This window comes from Lissotriton helveticus, chromosome 5_1 (genome assembly GCF_964261635.1).
Source record: "Lissotriton helveticus chromosome 5_1, aLisHel1.1, whole genome shotgun sequence".
In the NCBI taxonomy this organism is placed as follows: Eukaryota; Metazoa; Chordata; class Amphibia; order Caudata; family Salamandridae; genus Lissotriton; species Lissotriton helveticus.
In genome coordinates, this window is record NC_136065.1 from 287,879,045 (window position 1) to 287,900,236 (window position 21,192).

Sequence of the window (21,192 nt, forward strand, 5' to 3'; positions counted from 1 at the left end):
AACCTCTGCACCCGGAGCTTAAGGCTCAATGGAGCACAGTATGTCCAACCTTAAATCAGGACAAAGCATGTCCTTTTTGAAGACCCCTCACTCACCAACCTGGTTGGTGACATGCTTCATCATCGGGGTCCCACCCCGAAGGCCGAGTGCCAACAGGGTGTGCTGCGACACCTGATTACAGTGGAGCGGGGTTTCTTTTTCTTTTATATGTGCAATGATTCTAAAAGGTAAAAAAGTGGATTAAAAAGGGGACAATACTACTCACTGCAAGACTTTATTCTTGAGTGATTGCCCCCCCATAAAATAGAAGTGTGACACCTGTGTCTAATTAGGTAGACTTTGATGTCTGAGACGTGTAGTGTTTAGTTAAAATAGTGACGTGTGCTATGTGATTTTAAAATTAGGTCTACATGTTTCAACCATCTTGCGATTGTGGGTTTTCGTCAGGACTGAAGGCAGTGATCTGGGTGGTACGCACACGCTAAGGTGCGTCCAGTCCTCGATCACGTGAGATAAGTTGGCCCACAAAATTATGGACCTACACAAAAATACAAAAGTCTTCTCCCCACTCCGGAAGAAAAACTGAGACAGCGGTGTAAGCCGCTACATGGGTGTCCGGGTTCCAAGAGTCATGCTCACGTCACTCGTGGCTTCTGCTCATCGGACCGGAAACCTACTTGGTTCCTGTTCGGTACAGGGACTTTCACGGGGTGTACCGAACTGGACGCACCTTAGCGTGTGCGTACCACCCAGATCACTGCCTTCGGTCCTGACGAAAACCCACAATCACAAGATGGTTGAAACATGTAGACCTAATTTTAAAATCACATAGCACACGTCGCTATTTTAACTAAACACTACACGTCTCAGACATCAAAGTCTACCTAATTAGACACAGGTGTCACACTTCTATTTTATGGGGGGGCAATCACTCAAGAATTAAGTCTTCCAGTGAGTAGTATTGTCCCCTTTTTAATCCACTTTTTTACCTTTTAGAATCATTGCACATGTAAAAGAAAAAGAAAACCCGCTCCACTGTAATCAGGTGTCGCAGCACGCTCAACTACTAGAGCCTGCTACGCAGCTAAATGGAAAAGATTTGTAATTTATTGCAATAACAACCAAATCAATCCATTAGATGCCTCTATTCAAAACATGATCTGTTACTTACTGCATCTTCAAAGATGCAATCTCGCATACTCTTCCATAAGGCTACACCTTGCTGCTATAGCAACATATCTCCAGAACAGACAACACGTGTCCCTGTTCAGAATACCACCTATCAAAGTTTGTATGGAAGGTCTAAAAAGAATCATCCCTCCAAAACATCCACCTTCGCCAGTCTGGAACTAAAATGTTGTACTTACCAGACTTATGGGGCCACCTTTTCGAAAAAATACAAACCAGTGGTTAGGACCTAAGGGAGATTTAAAGACCTGGCTCCAATATGTTCCCTACATACTAATAACAACAAATTATACTGGAGGGTCTAAAAGAGAAAAGGACGCAAAGTGTGTACAAAAAGGGGAAACTGAAGGCAACCTAGAAATGTGTGTATCTCTGGCTCAGGTCATCCCCACAGTGGTCAGAAGAGGATGCCCATCAGTCACCACACGGAACCGCCCTTCATCATTTGGGTTTCCCACAAGACCACCATCAAGATAGCCCTGAAAACTTTCACGGACGGGGGTCCAGATGGTGGAAGGAACTCCACCGCCACTGTGGGGATGACCTGAGCCAGAGATACACACATTTCTAGGTTGCCTTCAGTTTCCCCTTTTTGTACACACTTTGCGTCCTTCTCTCTTTTAGACCCTCCAGTATAATTTGTTGCCACCTTTTCGAACCACTCCATTCATGTGAATTACAATTCCTAACATGGAAGGTGGCATTTCTAATTGCCATTACCTCTCTCAGGAGAGTGAGTGAGCTACAGGCATTAACCATTTAAGAACCTTTCATGCAAATACACAACATTAAGGTAGTGCTTCGTACTAACCCTAAGTTTATGCCAAAAGTTATATCCTCTTTCCATATCAATCATTCAATAGAATTGTCCGTTTTCTTCCAAAACCCGCAGTCAGTGGCTGAGAAAGCCCTAAACACACTAGATGTATAAAGGGCTCTGCTATATTACGTTGACAGAACCAAATCATTCAAAAAAACAAAGCAACTGTTTGTTGCTTTCGCTCCACAACATAAAGGAAATCCCATTTCAAAAGCAGGAATAGCCAGATGGATAGTTAAATGCATTCAAATACGCTTCAAAAAGCTAAACGCACTCTAACAATTCCCCCAAAAGCACACTCAACACGTAAAATGGGGGCATCCATGGCATTCCTAGGAAACATTCCACTAGAAGACATATGTGAGGCAGCTACATGGTTTACAATACACACTTTCACCAAACACTACTGTGTAGACGTGCAAGCAAAGCAGCAAGCTGCTGTAGGCCAGCCTGTCCTTAAAACGCTTTTTCAAACTGCTGCAGCTGGTACAGGTGACCACCGCTAGAGGAGATACTGCTAAACAGTCTATGCACAAGATATGAATTCAGCAGTCCACATGCCTCGAACGGAATATGCTACTTACCAGTATGCATCTGTTCTTGGCATGTAGGGCTGCTGACATTCATATCGCCCACCCTCCTCCCCGGTGCCTGTCACAGCTGCAGTACTTTTCTACATACATTTACATGGCGATCTCTTACTTTTCTATACTCCATCTTTGCCACAATGGCGAAAAACAATCTGAGGATGGAGAAGATGCCCATGCGCACTGTAGTCCAGGGGAGGAGTCACCTATCTCGTGATACTTCGAAGACTCTTCCAGGACAACAAGGTGCAATCATCCAGAACCCAACACTAGGCGGCGATCTATGCACAAGATATGAATGTCAGCAGCCCTACATGCCAAGAACAGATGCATACTGGTAAGTAGCATATTCCTTTTTTTACATTAGTATACAGGCCCAGACTAGAGAGACTTCGTGCAAGGTAAGAAATACAATTACGCGTGTATTTCATGCCTTCTGTTATAACTATAACTCATTTTATATAGTGCTTTATAATGTATTTTTGTCGTTTTTTAGCGTTGTAAATATCTGCTGTATCCATTACAGCTCTCTTTACCAGTCGCCCATTCGTTCATTAATTCACTGATACTCGAACGTGTTTTCCCAGATGACTCCATGTCATTGTGGACGCAACCGGCCACCCTGTTGGGGTTTTAATTTAGCAACCAGGTGCATTCTCGGAATTAGAGCCCGGCTCGCTATGATTGCTTCAATTGCAATAAAACACCGGAAAGCCTTAATTTGTGGAAGAAAAAGCACAAGGACTGGATATTACGTCCTTGGTGACACAAGAGTTGTGTGTAACCGTCCTTATCAATGTACTGACGTCAGCCGGATAGGAGATTGAGTCTGCCAAGTTAACGAGAAACTAAGTTGCGTTCATTTATTCTTTGCCATCTCAAGATCATACTTACAAACATTCTGTGATCAAAAATAGTGAGGATTTTCCAATTTTTGAAACCACTAATTGGCATATTTATGAAATCATTGAAAATTATTCATGCACGTTATGTAGATTAGGAAAGAAATGTATTCTAAGCATGCAATTAATGTAGTAAAACCGATAATAACCCCTACCTAGCCTTATGTGTATTTTGAATTTAACCACAACTGTATAGTAAGTACCCTTATAGTGTTGTAGTTTGTAGACCACATAGACATTGTACAAATGTCACATACAAGGTGCAATAAGCGGACAAATCGGCGATTGTGCGCTATATCCCAAGGTGGGAAAAGGTAGAGATCTTGAGGGTTCAGTGTTCTCCCACTTCCGCCTTTGTACTGATTTTTTGTATCCAGAGGCAGCCTGGATTGTGCACCAGCTTCACGCGGGATATATTCATTACTAAGAGGACTTTTGTCCCTCTAATGACCGACCCAAAGGGTCGAAGTACACATCAATTGCCCATGGAGACACTGCTCAGTTTCAAGCCCAGCCGAGTGAGGCACAGTTTGTGTGTCACAGGAACTCTAACACATCCTGGTTACGTCATCCAATCACAACCTTGTGGCTATACTTTTAATCAGGTGTTCCGGTTATCTCATTGTCCTGAAGAGAGCGCAACATTTCTAAAGAGTTTGAAACGCCATCGACACCAAAGCACACTATTCACTGCCTTAAAAGAATTTGCCTTTTTAATTGATGAGCTTATGCGTGTATTTATGAACACATATTGAAAGCTGTAGCCTGTACTTAAAATTGTCACCTGTTCAGTTCTGTATGTTTTGTCACCTTCGGACAGAGTGCACATTCGTTGATTTGTCTGCTTAAAGCACCTTGTATGTGACATTTGTAAAATTTCTATGTGGTCCACAAATTACTACACGATACGTGTAGTTTACTCTACTTTTCTGTTTTGATTAAATGCACCCTTAAGGCTAGAGTGTATTAGTGGTTTTACCACACTAATTGCATGCATGAACCTATTTCTTTGCTTCACTGCAAAGTTGGTATAAATGAATTCCAGGTAAACCATTGTTTTCAGTATATACTGAATGTCCAGTTTCAATTGGCTTAGAAGGTTGCACCTGTCATAAATGTGTCTTTTTCAGACTTCGCACTTTAGTAAAACTGGCCCTCCTCTACCGCTCAGAATTGGTCATTTTGGATGACCATTACACTTAGCATATAGCCGCCAACCTCGCCCTCACTTTAGCTATCTATCTATCTATCTATCTATCGCCCTCACTCTATCTATCTATCGGTCTATCTATCTATCGCCCTCACTCCTATCTATTTATCTCTATCTATCTATCTATCTATCTATCTATCTATCTATCTATCTATCTATCTATCTATCTATCTATCTCACTCTATCTATCTATCTATCCATCTATCGCCCTCACTCTATCTATCCATCTATCGCCCTCACTCTTTCTATCTATCTATCGATCGCCCTCACTCTATCGCCCTCACTCTATCGCCCTCACTCTGTCTTTCTATCGCCCTCACTCCTATCTATCTATCTGTCTATCTATCTATCTATCTATCTATCTATCTATCTATCTATCTATCTATCTATCTATCTATCTATCTATCTATCTATCTATCTATCTATCTATCTATCTATCGCCCTCACTCTATCTATCAATCTATCGCCCTCTATCTATCTATCTATTGCCCTCACTCTATCTATCTATCTATCTATTGCCCTCACTCTATCTATCTATCGCCCTCAATCTATCTATCTCTCTATTTATCTTTTGCCCTCACTCAATCTGTCTATCTCCCTCACTCTATCTATCTATCGCCCTCACTCTATCTATCTATCGCCCTCACTCTATCTATCGCCCTCACTCTATCTATCGCCCTCACTCTATCTGTCTATCGCCCTCACTCTATCTGTCTATCGCCCTCACTCTATCTATCTATCCCCCTTACTCTTATCTATCTACCGCCCTCCCTCCCTCTATCTATCTATCGCCCTCCCTCTATCGCATCACCACAGCATCACTCAGCAACACCACAGCATCACTCAGGGGCACCACAACATCACTGTGCGCTACCACAGCATCACTGAACGCCACAGCATCACTCGTCGCCACCACAACATCACTCAGTGCCACCACAGCATCAATCTGTGCAACAATTCAACAACAACTGGTTCAAATATGTTCTCTCAATATTTCAAGCTTTATTACAAATGTCACAAAAAAATTTTAATATTTCACTTCTGTTCTTAGATTTTCGTCACAGTAAAATACACTGAACATAATCTTCACAAAAGTTATTTACAAAAGTTAAAGCTATTGCCATTATAAATTACAATAACTTTTATTTAAGTATTAATTATTTTAAAAAATTAAGTCATTGTTATTTGTAATATCAATACATCTAAGTCACGTAAATACAACACATATTGCATTACAAATGCTATAGGTGTCACATTCGCGAAAGTTAAAACTATTGGCATTGTAAATGACAGCTATTAATTTCTCTATTTTCAAAACCAACACATAAATAAAAAATGTGTCATTTACAATACCAATAGCTCAAACTTTCCTAATGCGAGACCTATTGCATTGCAAATGCTTGTTTCTTTTTTCAGAGTCACAACTCTTTCACATACTGCTTTTCGTTCCTCTGTGTTCATTGGCCTTCACAGACTGCATTTTGTTACCTATGTTCCATTGTTCACTGACTTTTATTGTCCCAGATCCTCCCACATTTACTGGCTCACTCTTGTCAGTGAAATTGTATTTTTCTCTATCACTGCCCCAGTCTTGATTGCTCTCACTTACTCCCACTTGATGCTCTGCTTTCGCTGATGCTCACAGTCACTCTCTTTCCTTGGTTCTCTCCCTTGGCTGTTTCTAATTACCCCTATCCCAGTGCACTGTGCGACTCTCACTAACTGACTTATTGCGCTTGGTCTTTATGTACTCTGTCCACCTCTGCTTGACTCTCTTTTATGGCCTATTTTCTTTACTTTCACAGAACCTTAGTGTGTGTTCATATTGTTCCTGATTGCTCTCCTATAAATTCGCTTTGATACTCTAGCCTTCACCTTTTTTGCATTAACACCTTCTTGCAACCTCTGTTTTCCTTTCTTTTGGACTACTCATTGTTGCCTCTTCTCACTATAGTTGTCTTGTTGCTTGTGGTTTTGTTACTTTCTATGTCCCCCTTTAATCAACCCATCATCTCTGTTTTGCTATTGACCCATCCTGCTTGTTTTGTCACGCTCACTCCTTCCCTTTATCACTGCTGTTGTTGCCCGGATGATTCTATTATCTGTACTCGTTTCCCCAGTGACTCTTTACTTTGGTCTCATTGACTCAATCTTATTGCTCTTTATTCTTGTTCCTCTCGCTCTTTCTTATTGCATCCTTGCCCCATTGCTTTCTCTGACTCTTATCTACCCTTGTTGCATTGCTTTCACTGATTTTCCATCTTACAACTGTTTCCTCTTTCTTGCTGGCAGTGTTTTTATTGCTATAATGTCCCTGTTGCTGGTGTTTCCGCAATGGCCCTCATTGCCCCTGGTTGATCCGCTTGAAGTGATCAATGGCACTCGTCCATCTTCAGCGTTGCTTTTCAGTTCCACTGCTCTCACTGACACCATCTTGGATCTCCCTACCCCATTCTCTTACTGATTATCTGTTGCTTCCCTGATTTCTCTCCTTCACTCTTTCTTGTTGCCCCTTGGTTCCCTCCTCCCATTGACTATGTTGGTCTCTCTACTTTCTGGTATCCATAGACACCCTGGTTGTCTTGTTTCCGCGTCTATATTATTGCTTCTATTTTGTTTTCTCATTGCCGCTTGCTTGCTTTGATTCCTGTTCTGGATAAATATACATGTTTCTGTTGCCCTCTTAACTGCCCTGGTCCTATTGCACTCATTCATGCTTATTACGTGGGTCCTCTTGCTCCCAGAATCTCTTTGCTCCCAGCTGCTCCTCTCTCTGTAGTTCGCTTGCTGTCTCTCATTTTGTCACAGTTTTGATTATCATTGCAATTGTCACTAGGTGTGTTGTGTTACAAAGTTCCACTTGTAGCCCACTAAACCTTTGCTAGTAATGACTCTTGTTGCGTACCTTTCCATTACTCTCTGATTTGCTCTGACTCTCACACTTTTCCCCTGGTTCCTTTGCTCGCTTTGATCTTAACTGAATTCTTGTTGTTGTTGCAGGACCCATTGCCGTCTCTGTCTAATTAATTCCCTCACCTGCAGCCATGTAGTTATCTCTGTCTCTTACATAATTTCAAATGCTGCCCCTGATTCCTCTGGTCTTGCTAGCTCACTTGTGGATTTTGGTTCTGTCCTTCCTTATTCCCTTTGTGCATATTCCCTCTCTTAACTTCATTTACTGTTATTTTCATTCACTGTCTGCTTTTTGTATTCACAGCGGATTATAGCACTAGTGAAATGTTGGTGAACATGGGGAACCTACCTCTGGATGAGTTCTACCCAGCGGTCTCCATTGTGACACTAATGAGGATCTTGCGGGACCAGTCACTCTCAAACCATCACACAATGGTGGTACAAGCTATCACCTTCATCTTCAAGTCTCTGGGCCTCAAGTGTGTGCAGTTCTTACCACAGGTCATGCCCACCTTCCTAGCAGTCATCCGACTCTGTGATGGAAGTGCCCGGGAGGTGAGTGTGCTCTTACTTTCTCCAGGCATTGTCTCAAGTTTGCTTTTCACTCATGGGGTCTTGTCCATGCCATTAGCCATACTCTCTAGTGTCGGATAGTCTTCCTCCCTTGTCTGCATGGTTTTCTCTCTTGCCTGTATGGCCTTCCTCCCTAGCCTTAATGATCTTAATCTCTTGTCTGCGTGGTCTCCTATAGTTGCCTGTGTGTTCTCCCTACTTTGCATGCTCAGTCACTTTTCGTGCATGGTCTCACTCCTTCCTTCACTTAATTTAATGTTTCTTCTTGCACTTGTGGGCTTTCATTCTGCTTGATCCTTCTTCTTTACTTCACCAGAACTTTCAGTTTCCCTCCCTTAAAGTTCTGCTCTGCATTTCTACCCCTATGTCCCATCTGTACAGAAACTGTTCCTCTATTTGTTTTCGTTTGTATCCATGTGCTTTCCTTCTTCTGCCCTTGGATTCTTTTTTTCCTCTCATTCCTCTGCTTCCATTTTCATGTGTGTGCCTTGTTAAGTTATCTGCATCCTTTTTAACTTATAATTCTTTAAATCCTAGCTTTGTAACGTCCTCATGTCTCCTAACACTCCTCTTCCCTCCTGTTCAAGTTCAACCCTTAACTCAAATTTTTGGGCACTCCTTGGACTATCTCTCTTTCTCACAATTGGTGGTATTCTGCTGCACTTGGTGGGACGTTCTACAGTCTCATAAATAAGAGGGCAGAAAGTGTCCCCTGTAGGAGGCCCAGTTTCTCCCAGGTAATATAGAGGTGTTTTGGCTCACCATTGAGCCCCTCTCTTTTCTCTCCATTCATCTGGGTGGTGGAACAGATGCTTTCTAACTGTCCTGGAATCTTTACCCTCTTGCTCTTATCACTGATGTCTTAATTCTCATTTGAACCTGATGCTTTATGAACACTGGCCTGGACTCTCTTTCCCTTGTTAATAATTAGTTGGATGTATTGAGGCACCCACTAGATGGACTCGCTGTTGTGTTAATGTGCTTGCTAACTCATGATTTCATTTGATTTATTCAGATACTAGATCACTGCTTACTTTTTCCTTTCCTGTGAAGTTGTACTTCTACTCCTGCTGTCTTCTATCCCTCAGTTTGTCGGGCGAAAGATGTTCACATTTGGGCACTTGTTATCTGCTTTTCCTTTTCTTGAGTGGGCAGAATAGTATATGGACATTTTATGACTGGTATTCCTGTGCACCCTTTCTCCCACAGGTATTGGTTTATTTGTACATTTGTTGGCTGCTCTCCTTTTCACTTAAACAGAGGGAAGTATTGGGGAACTGATGCAGCTGATCTGTATTTCTCTAGATGAGACAAAGTGTTCTCATGCACACTGGCTCCTCTATTTTTCCTTATAGAGTAGAGTGAACTTATGTTCTTTTTGGACTTTTTGTCTGTTTTCCTTTCTTTGGGCATGCAAGGTTTATTTGAGCCCCATGCTGATTGTGGCACAGGTGTATTTGTGTACTCTTGACTTCATTACTTTTCTCTGTGTAGAAAGATATTTTGGAATGTTTGTTGACTGCTCCTTTTGCATCGGCTAGCATAGTGTAGTTGACACTGTGTGCTCTCTTTTTGTCACTCACTGGTGGAGTAATTCCTGCACGTATTGACCGCCCTTTCTTTTCTCTGAGTTGTTTGGGGTGTATTAGAGCCATTTCTGCCTGCTCTCCTTTTGCTAGGTGTATTCAGCAACTTGCTTTTTCCTGTCTTTTTCTTTCGGCAGATGGAGGTGTATATGAGCGCTTGCTTTAATTCTGGTATTCTCTCTGCTACTTTGAGTATATACAAGCACATGTTGATAGCTCTTCCTATTTCTCAGGGCAAGTGTGTTTTCTTGCACTTGCACAGTGATCTGCCTCATTGGCAAGGGGTTTATTCAAGTAGACGCTGGCTGCTTTTTCTTTATGGGATGGGTGTATTCGTGCACTACCCTTGATAGGTAGCTGGGTATTTGCGCACTTTATTGGAGGTTTTATAAATGGAAAATTGATATTTTAATGGGTATGGAGGGGCAGTGAGCCTGGCCTTGCTGCATCGCTTTTGTTAATGCTTGTCCCTTTGTTTTTCTTTGCTGCTTCTCCAGTCCCACCAGCCTTCTCCCCAAGTAAGTTCTGACGACGCCCAAGTGCACTTTCTTCGCTGCCGCAACATGACCAGAGCCATCAGTAGAGGTCGGGCCCGGAGGAAGAAAACACTTTGGCTGTTTCGCTGCTGCATCCAAGCCAAAAGTAACAACTTCTTCCCACAGAGCCCCCCGCAACGACTTGAAACATACCGTGCCTGACCTTCCAGCTCCGGGCCCGACCCCCTGTCCCATCCACCTGCAACCATCAAGATCCTTTGGGGAAGTGGAATGGTCTATGTTTAACTCCTACTGTACTAGATGTGGATTGGGTTTGATGCACAAGAACAAATGTAGGGATGTGTACACCAGGAAGAGAGTTAAAGGGGAGTGAGTAGGAATACTGGGAGGGAACAGTACAACATGAGGAGAAAGAAATGAGAATTCACAGGATGTGATGGAGTTGCTCGAAGTGTACACCAGTCCCAGACATTCCTCTTAGAATTCACTTGTGGGTATACTTTACTGTATGAAAGGAGACCAGCCTAAAAATGACCATGAATTTCTGCCCTTAACCAAAAGGAGGTGGATGTCATTACCGTTCTGCGGCTCTGGATTTCTATTTGCAATTGTTTCGCCAGATGCTCGTTGTAGTATGTTCAGTTTTTGGCTGAGGGTAATGAAGAGCCTTACTGGGATTGCTAGAGATTCTCTCTGCTGTAAAATATATTTTGGAGTTATCTGGGAGTCCCTCTGGTGGGTGAATCTTCCCGCAACTGCCATAGATTCTCTAAAGGAAGGAAAGCTCCAAAGTGCCCGAGAATACTTGCAAAAGAAAGAAATTATTTCTGGCATCTAACGACTCTTGAGACATTATATCTGCAACTTTTGAAGTCCATTTCCATAATAAAAAGCATGGTGCTGAATTCATCAAGCTATTTACGGCAATAAACCTACTTTTAATGGTGGTAATTGCACCATTTACATCTGTTGGGTATCCACTGAAGGATAATTATTGCAGGCATAAGTGGTTTTACTGCTGTACAATTGTAAGCTACTACTACATACAGCTGCACAGTAGTACAACCCACACAAAGGTTGGGGGAGTAAATAGATCAAGGAATGGGTTGCCTTGAGAGTTTGTGAACACCCACAGATGTGTGAGTTTGTAGGCGTTCACAAGCTTCTCTCCAACCTGGAAAGAGCCAGAAATCACTCGAGCATTGGCATGAGCAACTCCCCTTCCAACATGGCAGGGGGAATGGACTGCACTCAAATTCATGGGGGTGAAGGTGCAGGTGTTTTCCCATGGAGGAAAAAGAAAGAAAAAAATGTGCAGTGGTACAATGACTTGTTATTCCCCCAACTTGGTGTTGTGCTGTGTATAGAAATGTACGTAGAAGAATTAGAAAATGTCACATGACATTCCAAATACTATGTGTGGAATGATGTAGCTTGTGAAGGTTTCCTGGCGTATTACTTAGAATGTTTGCAAACTCCTAAAACGTTTTAATGTTCATAGGAGTAAGGGTATAACTTTACAAGTTTTTTCCAACAAATGGGCCCATTGAGTTCTTTGTTTTCTCAGTGCTGCAGAGTCAGGAAGCTGCCTTTGCTTTCATGACATTGTGCATAACACAAACATTTGTTAGAATTTTAAGGACTGAGACGTGCATTAGTTTAATCAAATATAGTTTATTGTAATCTCTATTTTTTAGTGGACTAAACAGCATGTCTGCTACATGACATTAGACATGAAAAAAATCATTGTGATAGAATATTTGCCCTTAACGGTTGCATTTCCTAAAATTAAAGATAATCTTTGGGGTCTTGATATACCACTGTTTCTCTCAAATCCATTGGGTTAGAACCCATTTTAAGAGATCTAACAGCACTCCTGTATATTTCTAATCCATTCATCTATATTCCCCCTAGTTCTGCAAATTGTTAATATTGTTAATTGATGGATTTCAAATGGGGCTGTGTACCTCCTCCTCTGGGTATGCCATTTTCCTTGATCATTCTTGATTGACCAGTCATATCCTTGGATATTTTCTCAGACGTATTGTCATTTTTTTTTTTTACTTCAGTCAGCAAAGGATTTGATACCGTTTTGGGGGTAATTCTTCTCCCCATTTAGTTACTGCGGGAGTATTTGTAATTAAAAGTTAAACAATGAAAATCCATATCTGCACTTGACGTACAGGCGAATTGACCTACCGTAGGCCTGTAGTGTCACTGTTATAATTCATTTTCAATTTTGCACTTGTACATGTATTCCTCTACCATGATTATTAGGTTAGTGTGCATTGGCCTTAAAGATTTCCTCCCTTTCCTAGAACATGCAAACGTTTGAAGGAGAGCAAAAATGGTTGAATAAGAAATCACACATACAAACATTTTACAGCAGTCTCTTTTTCACAGTGTCTTTAGTTATAATGAATGTGAGCAGTGGCACTCTTTTTTAACCAACAAATTATTCATGATATTGAAGACTCAAGCCTGTGCGAGAATATGTGCTCTTTTCCTAGGATAGAGTTGACTGTCTAGTAGTTGTCAGAGATTTGTTTTGGTGGAAGAACGATACTAGCCTAGACCACTGAACTGTAGTAGAAAACAACTTCAATCATAAAATGCACCTACAATAAATATGAGTTTGCTGAGGACTGGGATGATCTTTGCTGCTGTAATTTGTTGCCATTTTCAGCTTCTCTTCCCAGCAAGATGAGTGTTTGTTAGGAGCACTTGTTAGGTTGGGTCTCTGTGAATTTGGTAGCGGCAGGGCCATTGGGAGGTACATAAAATAAAGCCAAGGTAGTATGTCCTCATAAAATATCATATGTAATCAAGACCTGTTGAATTTCTATGTTCTCTTAAAGCCTCAGTGTGAAAAGGTTTTCTACTTATTTTATAAACCTGTAGGCAGTGTTCGGTAGATCATTCCTGCATTATATTAGCTTTTATGGGTCAACAAGCTCTTTAATACTTCCCCACATTATGTTAAAAGTATCTGCATAGTAAAACCTCTGCTATGGCCTCACATTGTTAAAAGCCACAGAGTTATACCAACCTGTTTATCATCCCACATGGTAAAAATCTAGATGTGTGCCACCCCAGTACACACCCACATTATGTAAAAAGCACACGCTTGAAAACTGTGTCTCCACTATCCTTTTTCATTGTTAAACACCCAGGCATGGGAACATCTTCTGCAGTACTCTCCCAATAATATGATAAAATCCTTGGTGTTTTAATGATCTCTGTGCTACTCTCCTATGTTATGTTAAAAGCCTTGGCTCGTGTTTTGTTGTGTTGGCTGGAGGAGGGGAATCAGACTCTTTCTGATCTTAGAGAGGGTCTGCAACATAATTTAATCTATTGTGTCCCTCCAACAGTAACATATGTCATGTCTCACCAGGAGTGGTGTTAACATCTGTTCTGTCTCTCTTACAGTTTATGTTCCAGCAGCTGGGGATGCTAGTGTCTTTTGTACGGAGTCACATCCGGCCCTACATGGAGGAAATATTCTCCCTCATGCGAGTAAGAATCTTGTCTTTCAATTTATAAAGTGGTACTGTAGGTTGTATTCCTTAGGCATAGTGTTCTGAGGACTAGTTGATTCCCAAGACATTTTACCTCAATGTGAGCACATTCTGGTAGGTGTAATATATCCTAGTTCAGGACACTTCTTGCTAGAGATGCCTGCGGCAGAGTATGATCCTCGTTGGTTGGAACACTATTTAAGCATTTTAAGACACAAGAAATTAGAACTGTGGGAAAAAGCTTGAATATTCTTGGTATGTAGGGATCTAACCTTAATATACCAAAAATGCATGTTTATAGGAAGGTTTGCATTGGTTTACTTTGTGGCATAAGTTATCCACAAATAGAACAACTGGAAGCTATTACTTACTGATGTTGCATTATACTAATGACAGTGGATTTCTGTATTCTGACTGTTTTAAGCACTACAACACACAAAACCGGATGAGTACAGGATACCACTGTTGTAATCGATGCAGTTATGATAGGTGAATTAGGGCCATGCATCCTATAAACATTCTAGTTTCATAAGGCTATATTTACCCTGTATGAACACAAACCGTTGTCATTTATCTGATTGACTCCAGTTGTCTATCAACCAATTGATTTCCTCCTGTTCACTGATCAGATCACAGCACGGTACAGGCATTCTTTAAATTCTATGCAGAATTCAAAGGCTGCAGGATGCCTAATTATATCCATATGAGGTGATATTTCTTAGATACAATCTCAAGCAAAACCAGCGTTATGAATTCTGCCTCAATTGGCACTCTCACAACATTTTCCAGGGGGTAGCACCTCCTTCTTGACAGGAACCAGCTGTTTTACTGAATAGATTCTTGTTTTTAACATATCTTTGAGTTATGCACAACAGATCTGAGCTCTCCCTTGGACCAGTTTCCTAATTTCCTTCATGGATTTGCTGATGCCATTGTGCAACCAGAGACACTTACTTGTTATATGCATTAAGACTAATGCTTGTTGCCAAGGGAGTATAATTTTCTCAAAATCTGCTTCACTGCTGCTTTTTAGGAGTTGAAGACAGATGTCTTGGAAACCACAGATCCTCTTCGGACAGACTCAAACAAGGTAAGCTCAGCTAAACTGTTTGTATAGGGGGCATTCATAAAGTGCATTCTATGGGATATGCTTCTAATTTAAAGGAACTGCCATATTGTGTGCAGAAGGCTGACTTTTCTGGCGGGTGTGTGACTTTAGATTGGGCAAACAGAATTTTCAGTAAACGTTGAACTGTGGATCTGAAAGCCTCTAATTTCCACTCGGGTGAAAAGCCTGCAAGTTCTGATTTGTATTTAACTTTATATCAATAGTTTAGTATTTTTTTAAATGCACGTCCATCTTTGCATTTGGTATTCTTGGTTTATATATACCACTGAATTCAAGACATTGAAATTGTTGTTCTATGCCTAATGTTGCCTTCAAATGGTTGGTGTGTTTTTTTATGTGTACATAACTTCAAAGCCAAGCGCTTGCTGTTTTGATATCTTCCTAGCTTTTGGATCTGCAGTGTAGCATATCCAATTTGATGTTTGTTCTACATTGTGGAGAAGAGGCTGAGGTTTCTGGTGTAATTCTGATTTTAGAACAAGAGACCGGTATTTCTGTTGTGTGCCTAACTTAATGTGGGGGATCCAAATTCTTCCAGTTTAGCAACATTAGTAAAAGACTGTTAGTACATTCCATTGGTACCTTGGATTGTCACGATTACTGGATAGATTCTGCACCATTAAAACACCAGTAGTACAAGTACTGTTTCACTTCAGTTGGAAAATCAGGGTCACTTTACAGGCTCCTGATTCCCCAGGAGTGGTAAAGTCAAAGAGTATTCTAAATGGTTGTAGGTACTAGAAATTCTAATATAATATGTCCTTGTAAACAACACAAAGTTACCTAGGTGTCCAGTAAAATTACTACTCCTACAAAAATATGTCTTCATTTCCTGCTAGGGATAATCGGGGTGCTAAAATCAGAGGCTAAATTGTTATTACATGGGGACCGATAACCAAGGTTATTCCATGAGGAAGAAACCTAGGGTATCTCAGCTGCCTTCAGTAGTCCTCAGGTTTACTACTGTTGCAATTGTGTGTGATTTAGAATATATGTCTGCCTTCTGCCCTAAACTTGTAGTTACCTTAAAAGCAATAATGAGTAATTAATTTACTATGTGCATGTGTAGGTGAGTTCCCCCTCAAAAACAGTTAATAGTCAAGTCCAAAAACTAAGCGCCCTAACTGGAATAGGATCCAATTTAAGTCCAAAAAATAGCTCTCAGTGGCAAAACAAAGTTCACCAAAAATTAAAATAAGGTGGCTAGTAGTTGATGGTTCCTGTGGACCGGGCATAGTACCTTGGCAGGAGAAGCAGTTGATGGTGTATATGACTACACCCTCATGCCAAGCTAAGATTTGAATCCAGTCATTTTATGGAGGTATCTGTGAATTCAGGCCTCAGGTCTAGTTCCTTTACAATAGGGTCCATGTTACTGTGTATATAAATTAAGATGGTACAGAACCTTGCACTCAGCAGGGCATTTATATTTGGTGGTTCCCTGTCTTTGGTAAATTTCCTGGAAGAGACAGACATGTGTTGTATTCTGTTCTCAAGCTTGGAGTACAATAAACATTTGCTACCGTGTTAATTTAGTTTTGACATATTTGGTTCACTTTTTGTTCAATGTACTGCTGGCATCTTCTAAGCTTGTGCTTATGAATTATAAATGTAAAATATCATTATTACTGTTGGTAAGTCACTGCCAACCACAGAGCAAGCTGCATTGATCAATCTTCCTTTTCAATCTCGTTACCAGGATTTATGAGCTGGCATAGGCAGGACTGCAAAACAAACAAGATGATGGACGGAATGTTGCACAATGGCAAAACATTTACCCCCAGTCACAGATCTGGGTTTAATCCATCGTTATTTTGCTCACCAAGCCACCCCAGTTCAGACATGGCCATATGCAAATCAGTCTTGACCCTGTGCCTCATGGGAACAGTCCAGCTCGAACTGCCAAGCCATGTCTTCCCTGGACCGGAATCAAGCATCCTAGGACCGGTTTCTGGCTATCAGCCGTCATCAGCCAGGATAGCTTGACTCCAGTGGGGTAGTGAGCAAGGGACCCACGTCTGGGCATACCCTTCCCACATAGGGTGAACAGCAAAACAAACAACATGATGGACGGTCTTCAACAAGTGAAGCTGATTAGTGAATTGTCCCCCAAAATGCCCTACCTTGTTTTCCTGGTTGCTTTGTGATGCCCAGCACAGAGCAGGAAAGTCAAGAGGACACGTTTCATCAACAATTTTTCTAAAATCAATAAACTATGTTTCTAAAAAATGAGGCATACTACACACTCCCTTTGGGACGTTAGGGCTCTAATTAGAAAGACAGGGGATTTTATATAAAGAACTTTTTTAGGCTGCCTCCATGCTAGTGGTGCAGTTCTTAAATCATAACTCCATATCCTGATATGAGGCAACAGGAGCCACCCTAGAGGATTGGTGGTGGTACACTTTGTATGCATTTTGTTTTTGGTAGAAGGTAGCACCTCCATTGATCTCCCATTGTAGATGTCCTAGGGTTGAAAACGTAAGGCAGGCCAGGCATTGCTTTCTGAAGACATACCCTAGAATTGCCTCTGTGTTTATTGTTGCCATTTCTTTTGCCTTGTCTCAATCAACAAGTGTCTCACCTCGACTTGATTTTCTCTCCTTGCCATCTTCCGCTCTCTGAACTTACTCTCACCCAATCCTGACCTTGTTCTCGCTTTCCCCACTGTTGATGCACTGGCTGTCTTTGATTATCTTCTCCCTCTTTGCCTCTCACTGCTTCTCTATTCATCCTACCTTTTCTCAACTCAGTCAAGATAATATTTTTTCTGCATTGTTGGTGTGCCCACTGCCTTTGATCAGCATCTTCTCCATCTCCCTTGCTTCCTGTTCACCTCTTCTCTATTGTACCCTACTCTTTTCTCATTTGCCCATTCTCTTTTCTATGCCTCTCCCTATCACCTTTCCCTTCTTTTTGATAAAGCACCACACCTCCTCTACACACTTCTCCCCACCACCTTATCCTCTTGTCTGCTCTGTCTTCTGTTCCACTGGATTCCCTTCTCTGTCCTTTGCTCCACTGACTCTTCTGCTCCACCCACCCATTTACTCTTCAAATCACTCTCTTTCACCAACATTGATGTGCCTATGTCTTTATCCCTTGCGGATGCAGGATCACTGGACCACGAATAACCCGATCCAAAGCACCATCATTCTGCTGATTGAGCAGATCGTGTTAGCCCTGGGTGGCGAGTTCAAACTTTATCTGCCACAGCTCGTGCCCCACATGCTTCGGGTCTTCATGAATGACAACAGTGCAGGGCGCATTGTGACTATCAAGGTGAGCTGGTGGAAGGGCGAGGTGGGCTATTTTCACAGACAGGTGAGTGAGGTCAGGTGGGCATCTGCGATGGATGTGGGCAAAACACTCAGGTGCAGCAAGTCATACTGATTGTGTTGTACCACTAAGGGGAGAAATGAATGGAGCCAGCAGATTGGAATTCCACTGAAAGATATGTTCATTGAGCCTATAATGGTGACTTTGACGCCAAGAAGATGAGTGTTGGATTGGAGTGGGAGGAGGTCTTTGCCAATGTTATCGTGAGTGAGCATTGTAGAGAAGTCAGCATTGGCTTGACAGCCATGATGGAGGAGCACTAGCTTACATCCTTAATTGAAGGGGACTGTGCAGTATTATTGCTATGATGATGGAAGAGGAAAACGATTGGAGTAGGAGGTGGGTGCTGACAACCATGAATTGGTGGGATGTGTAATTGCTGTTAAGATAATCGTCCTTCACTGCCGCCAGTAGGGTACATTGTGGGCAAGGCATGTTTTATTTCATCTGTTGTCTGGCAACAATTCATAATTTTTTTTTCTCAATATGCCCCTTCCGCAGCTCCTCAATGCAATCCAGCTATTCGGTGCAAATCTGGATGATTATCTTCATCTGCTGTTGCCTCCAATAGTAAAGCTGTTTGATGCGCCAGACGCCCCAATACTAGCACGGAAGTGAGTATGCATAAATTGCAGCATGTACATTTTAAATGGTTGTAAGATAGTTTTAGAGTAGTGTCACAGTCCCTCGACACATCTTGGTCCTCATCAAACCATTTAGAGTTCCACCTGGTAAAAGTCCCATTGCTGTGGTAATGTCCAGATGCCTTAAGGATTTGTTTTTATGGAATGTGTCTGGGTATTGCAAAGCCTTTTCTTGGGTGTCTGGGGTAGTCAGAGGAATAGTGGGCAGTATCCTGAATGGTAATTGTTGTTTACTATTCATGTTCTAAGGCTACACAGTACTAGTGTGCTCCAAACTGGATGGTCAAGAGACTCTCTTTAGGCTCTAGGCTCAAACAGGGCAGGGAGAGCAAGCACTCTGGCATTGAAGCCAAAGATTAAAATCCCTATTCAATGCCTCTAAGAGCAGTGGGATATTGCACTGCCAGCAGTCGGGTGCCGACAGCGACACATAGACTACTAAATATCAGAACCTACCTGGGGCATCCTAAGGCTCTGGGCCCCAGTCTGCCACCTCTAGTGCGGGTATAACATTGACTGTGGCCCATTAGCTTTAAGGCCCGTTATCTGTTGAAAGAATGATTCTAAGGGCCTCTGCGCCTGAGATTTTGAGGCTACCAAGATATATCAGTAGGCCATCTGTAGAAAGGGAAATCCAATCCCATCTCCCCACTGGAAGCCCTGCATAACTTGCTCTGCCATCAGGAGTCCAGCTGGGGGTTCAGTTGCTAGAGCAAATAGCAGGGGAGAGAGTAGCAACCCTCTTTAGTGCCCTTCCAATTGGGAAGGGCTTCAATAGGAAGCCATTCACTGGAACCATGGCAATCAGACATTTCTATAGGAAATGAGTATAAGAGATAAAGGTAGAGCCAAGATGTATATTTTGAGTTCCAAGATCAGTAGTCCCACCCACCAGAATTGACTCCTTTCTCAAAGTCTGTTAAGGCTACAGCCAGTGGTCTGAAAGAGCTTTTGCATTCTCTAGGTGTCTGATACTATGCTGCGTTGGCCAGCTCGGAATGAGGCCATTTTGGCCAGCATGGATCAGATACTGGTTGTGAGGTACAAGGCGGCTATTGAGCACTTCCTCAAGTATTTTAGTTTTAGCTTTGCTCAGCAATATAGCTCTGTATGTCTTATACTCTTCTGGTGGCAGGATGAATTTAGTAAAAAAGTTGTGGATTCACAAAGATCCGGAGATGGCTCCCTTTTCTCCGAAGCTTCACAAAACTGTTTACCAGACATGATGCCAGGTTAGAGGAGAGCCACATTAAAAGAATTACCCAAGGCGAGTTGGGACATGCCATTTGGTACCTTGTCTGTCACAGTTTAATGTATCTAATGGAGACTTCTAGCTGTACATTCCTCACCTTAGAATTATCCCCAAGCGCATCAGACTGGATCGGGAAATTTGTTAGTGAGCAATACTCCTGAACGTCGATAGGTGGCATTGTTTGGCTGTTCATGGCATCATCGGCGTTGTCTGTGCCAGAAGTGATGAGCGAAGTGCCTATACAGGCGCCACCCCAGCATGCTGATCTCAGCTCTTTTCTTTCCTCACTGGTCAGCGCAGATCCGGAAAAGAGCTACCTCGTGTCACTTTTTGACTGACCTTTTTCAACCTTTTCTCAAAGAGTTTTTGAGACATTGTCACCTGGTGTGGGAGGGATGTCCACGAGTAAAATTGGTTTTAAGCCCTGTGGCGCTTGTCACTGGCAGATGTCGGTGACGGACACATACCGCATCTGTCTCTGCTGTCTCAAGTGCAACCATGACACCAAGACCTGCGTTGATTGTCACGCCATGCACTTGAAGGCCTAGAGGGAGCGGTCCCTCAAGCTCCTTGCTGCTCGATCTGTGATGCTTCAACTGCCTCGATCATGGTTGAGAGGAAGTTCCCACATTTGATCATGGAATCTTTATCGCTGTCAAAGTCATCCAGGTGTTCTGGTAGGTACCACAAAAAGAACAAGAAATTGAAGAGGTCTTCGACTCCGCCCATCTTTCAAAGTCATCTGACAACACAAGGGAATGTAGCCATTTGAGGTCTTGCTCCGCAGTTGAGCCTATTCCTGGGCCATCTCTGCGCCTTCCAGAGTTTCCTGGTCATGAGTTGTAGCTACTTAAGATAACTTTAACCGCTGAATGTATATGGTTTCGTGTGTGTAAAATCTGAACCTAACAAGAACGTCCCTATAACCTTTGTTTTTTTTTTGTGAATTTCGAAAGTTTTTTTAACATTTTTTCCAAATTATAACATCCCTGTAACCTTTGTATTTTTTTTTCAATAAATATCTAGAGATT

General features: G+C 42.0%; 1 protein-coding gene across 2 annotated transcripts in view; it reads left to right on the forward strand.

Moving 5' to 3' along the window:
* The window catches only part of MTOR (mechanistic target of rapamycin kinase), an 865,133-nt gene that overhangs the window by 271,709 nt on the left and 572,232 nt on the right, over positions 1-21,192 (forward strand). The window contains exons 19-24 of one of the 2 annotated variants that reach the window (XM_078642233.1): positions 7,925-8,175; positions 10,277-10,297; positions 13,709-13,795; positions 14,831-14,887; positions 18,041-18,208; positions 18,767-18,879. In XM_078642233.1, coding sequence (XP_078498359.1) covers positions 7,925-8,175; positions 10,277-10,297; positions 13,709-13,795; positions 14,831-14,887; positions 18,041-18,208; positions 18,767-18,879 — 697 coding nt within the window. The remainder of the gene's footprint in view (positions 1-7,924; positions 8,176-10,276; positions 10,298-13,708; positions 13,796-14,830; positions 14,888-18,040; positions 18,209-18,766; positions 18,880-21,192) is intronic. The other variant, XM_078642234.1, reaches the window with a different exon arrangement.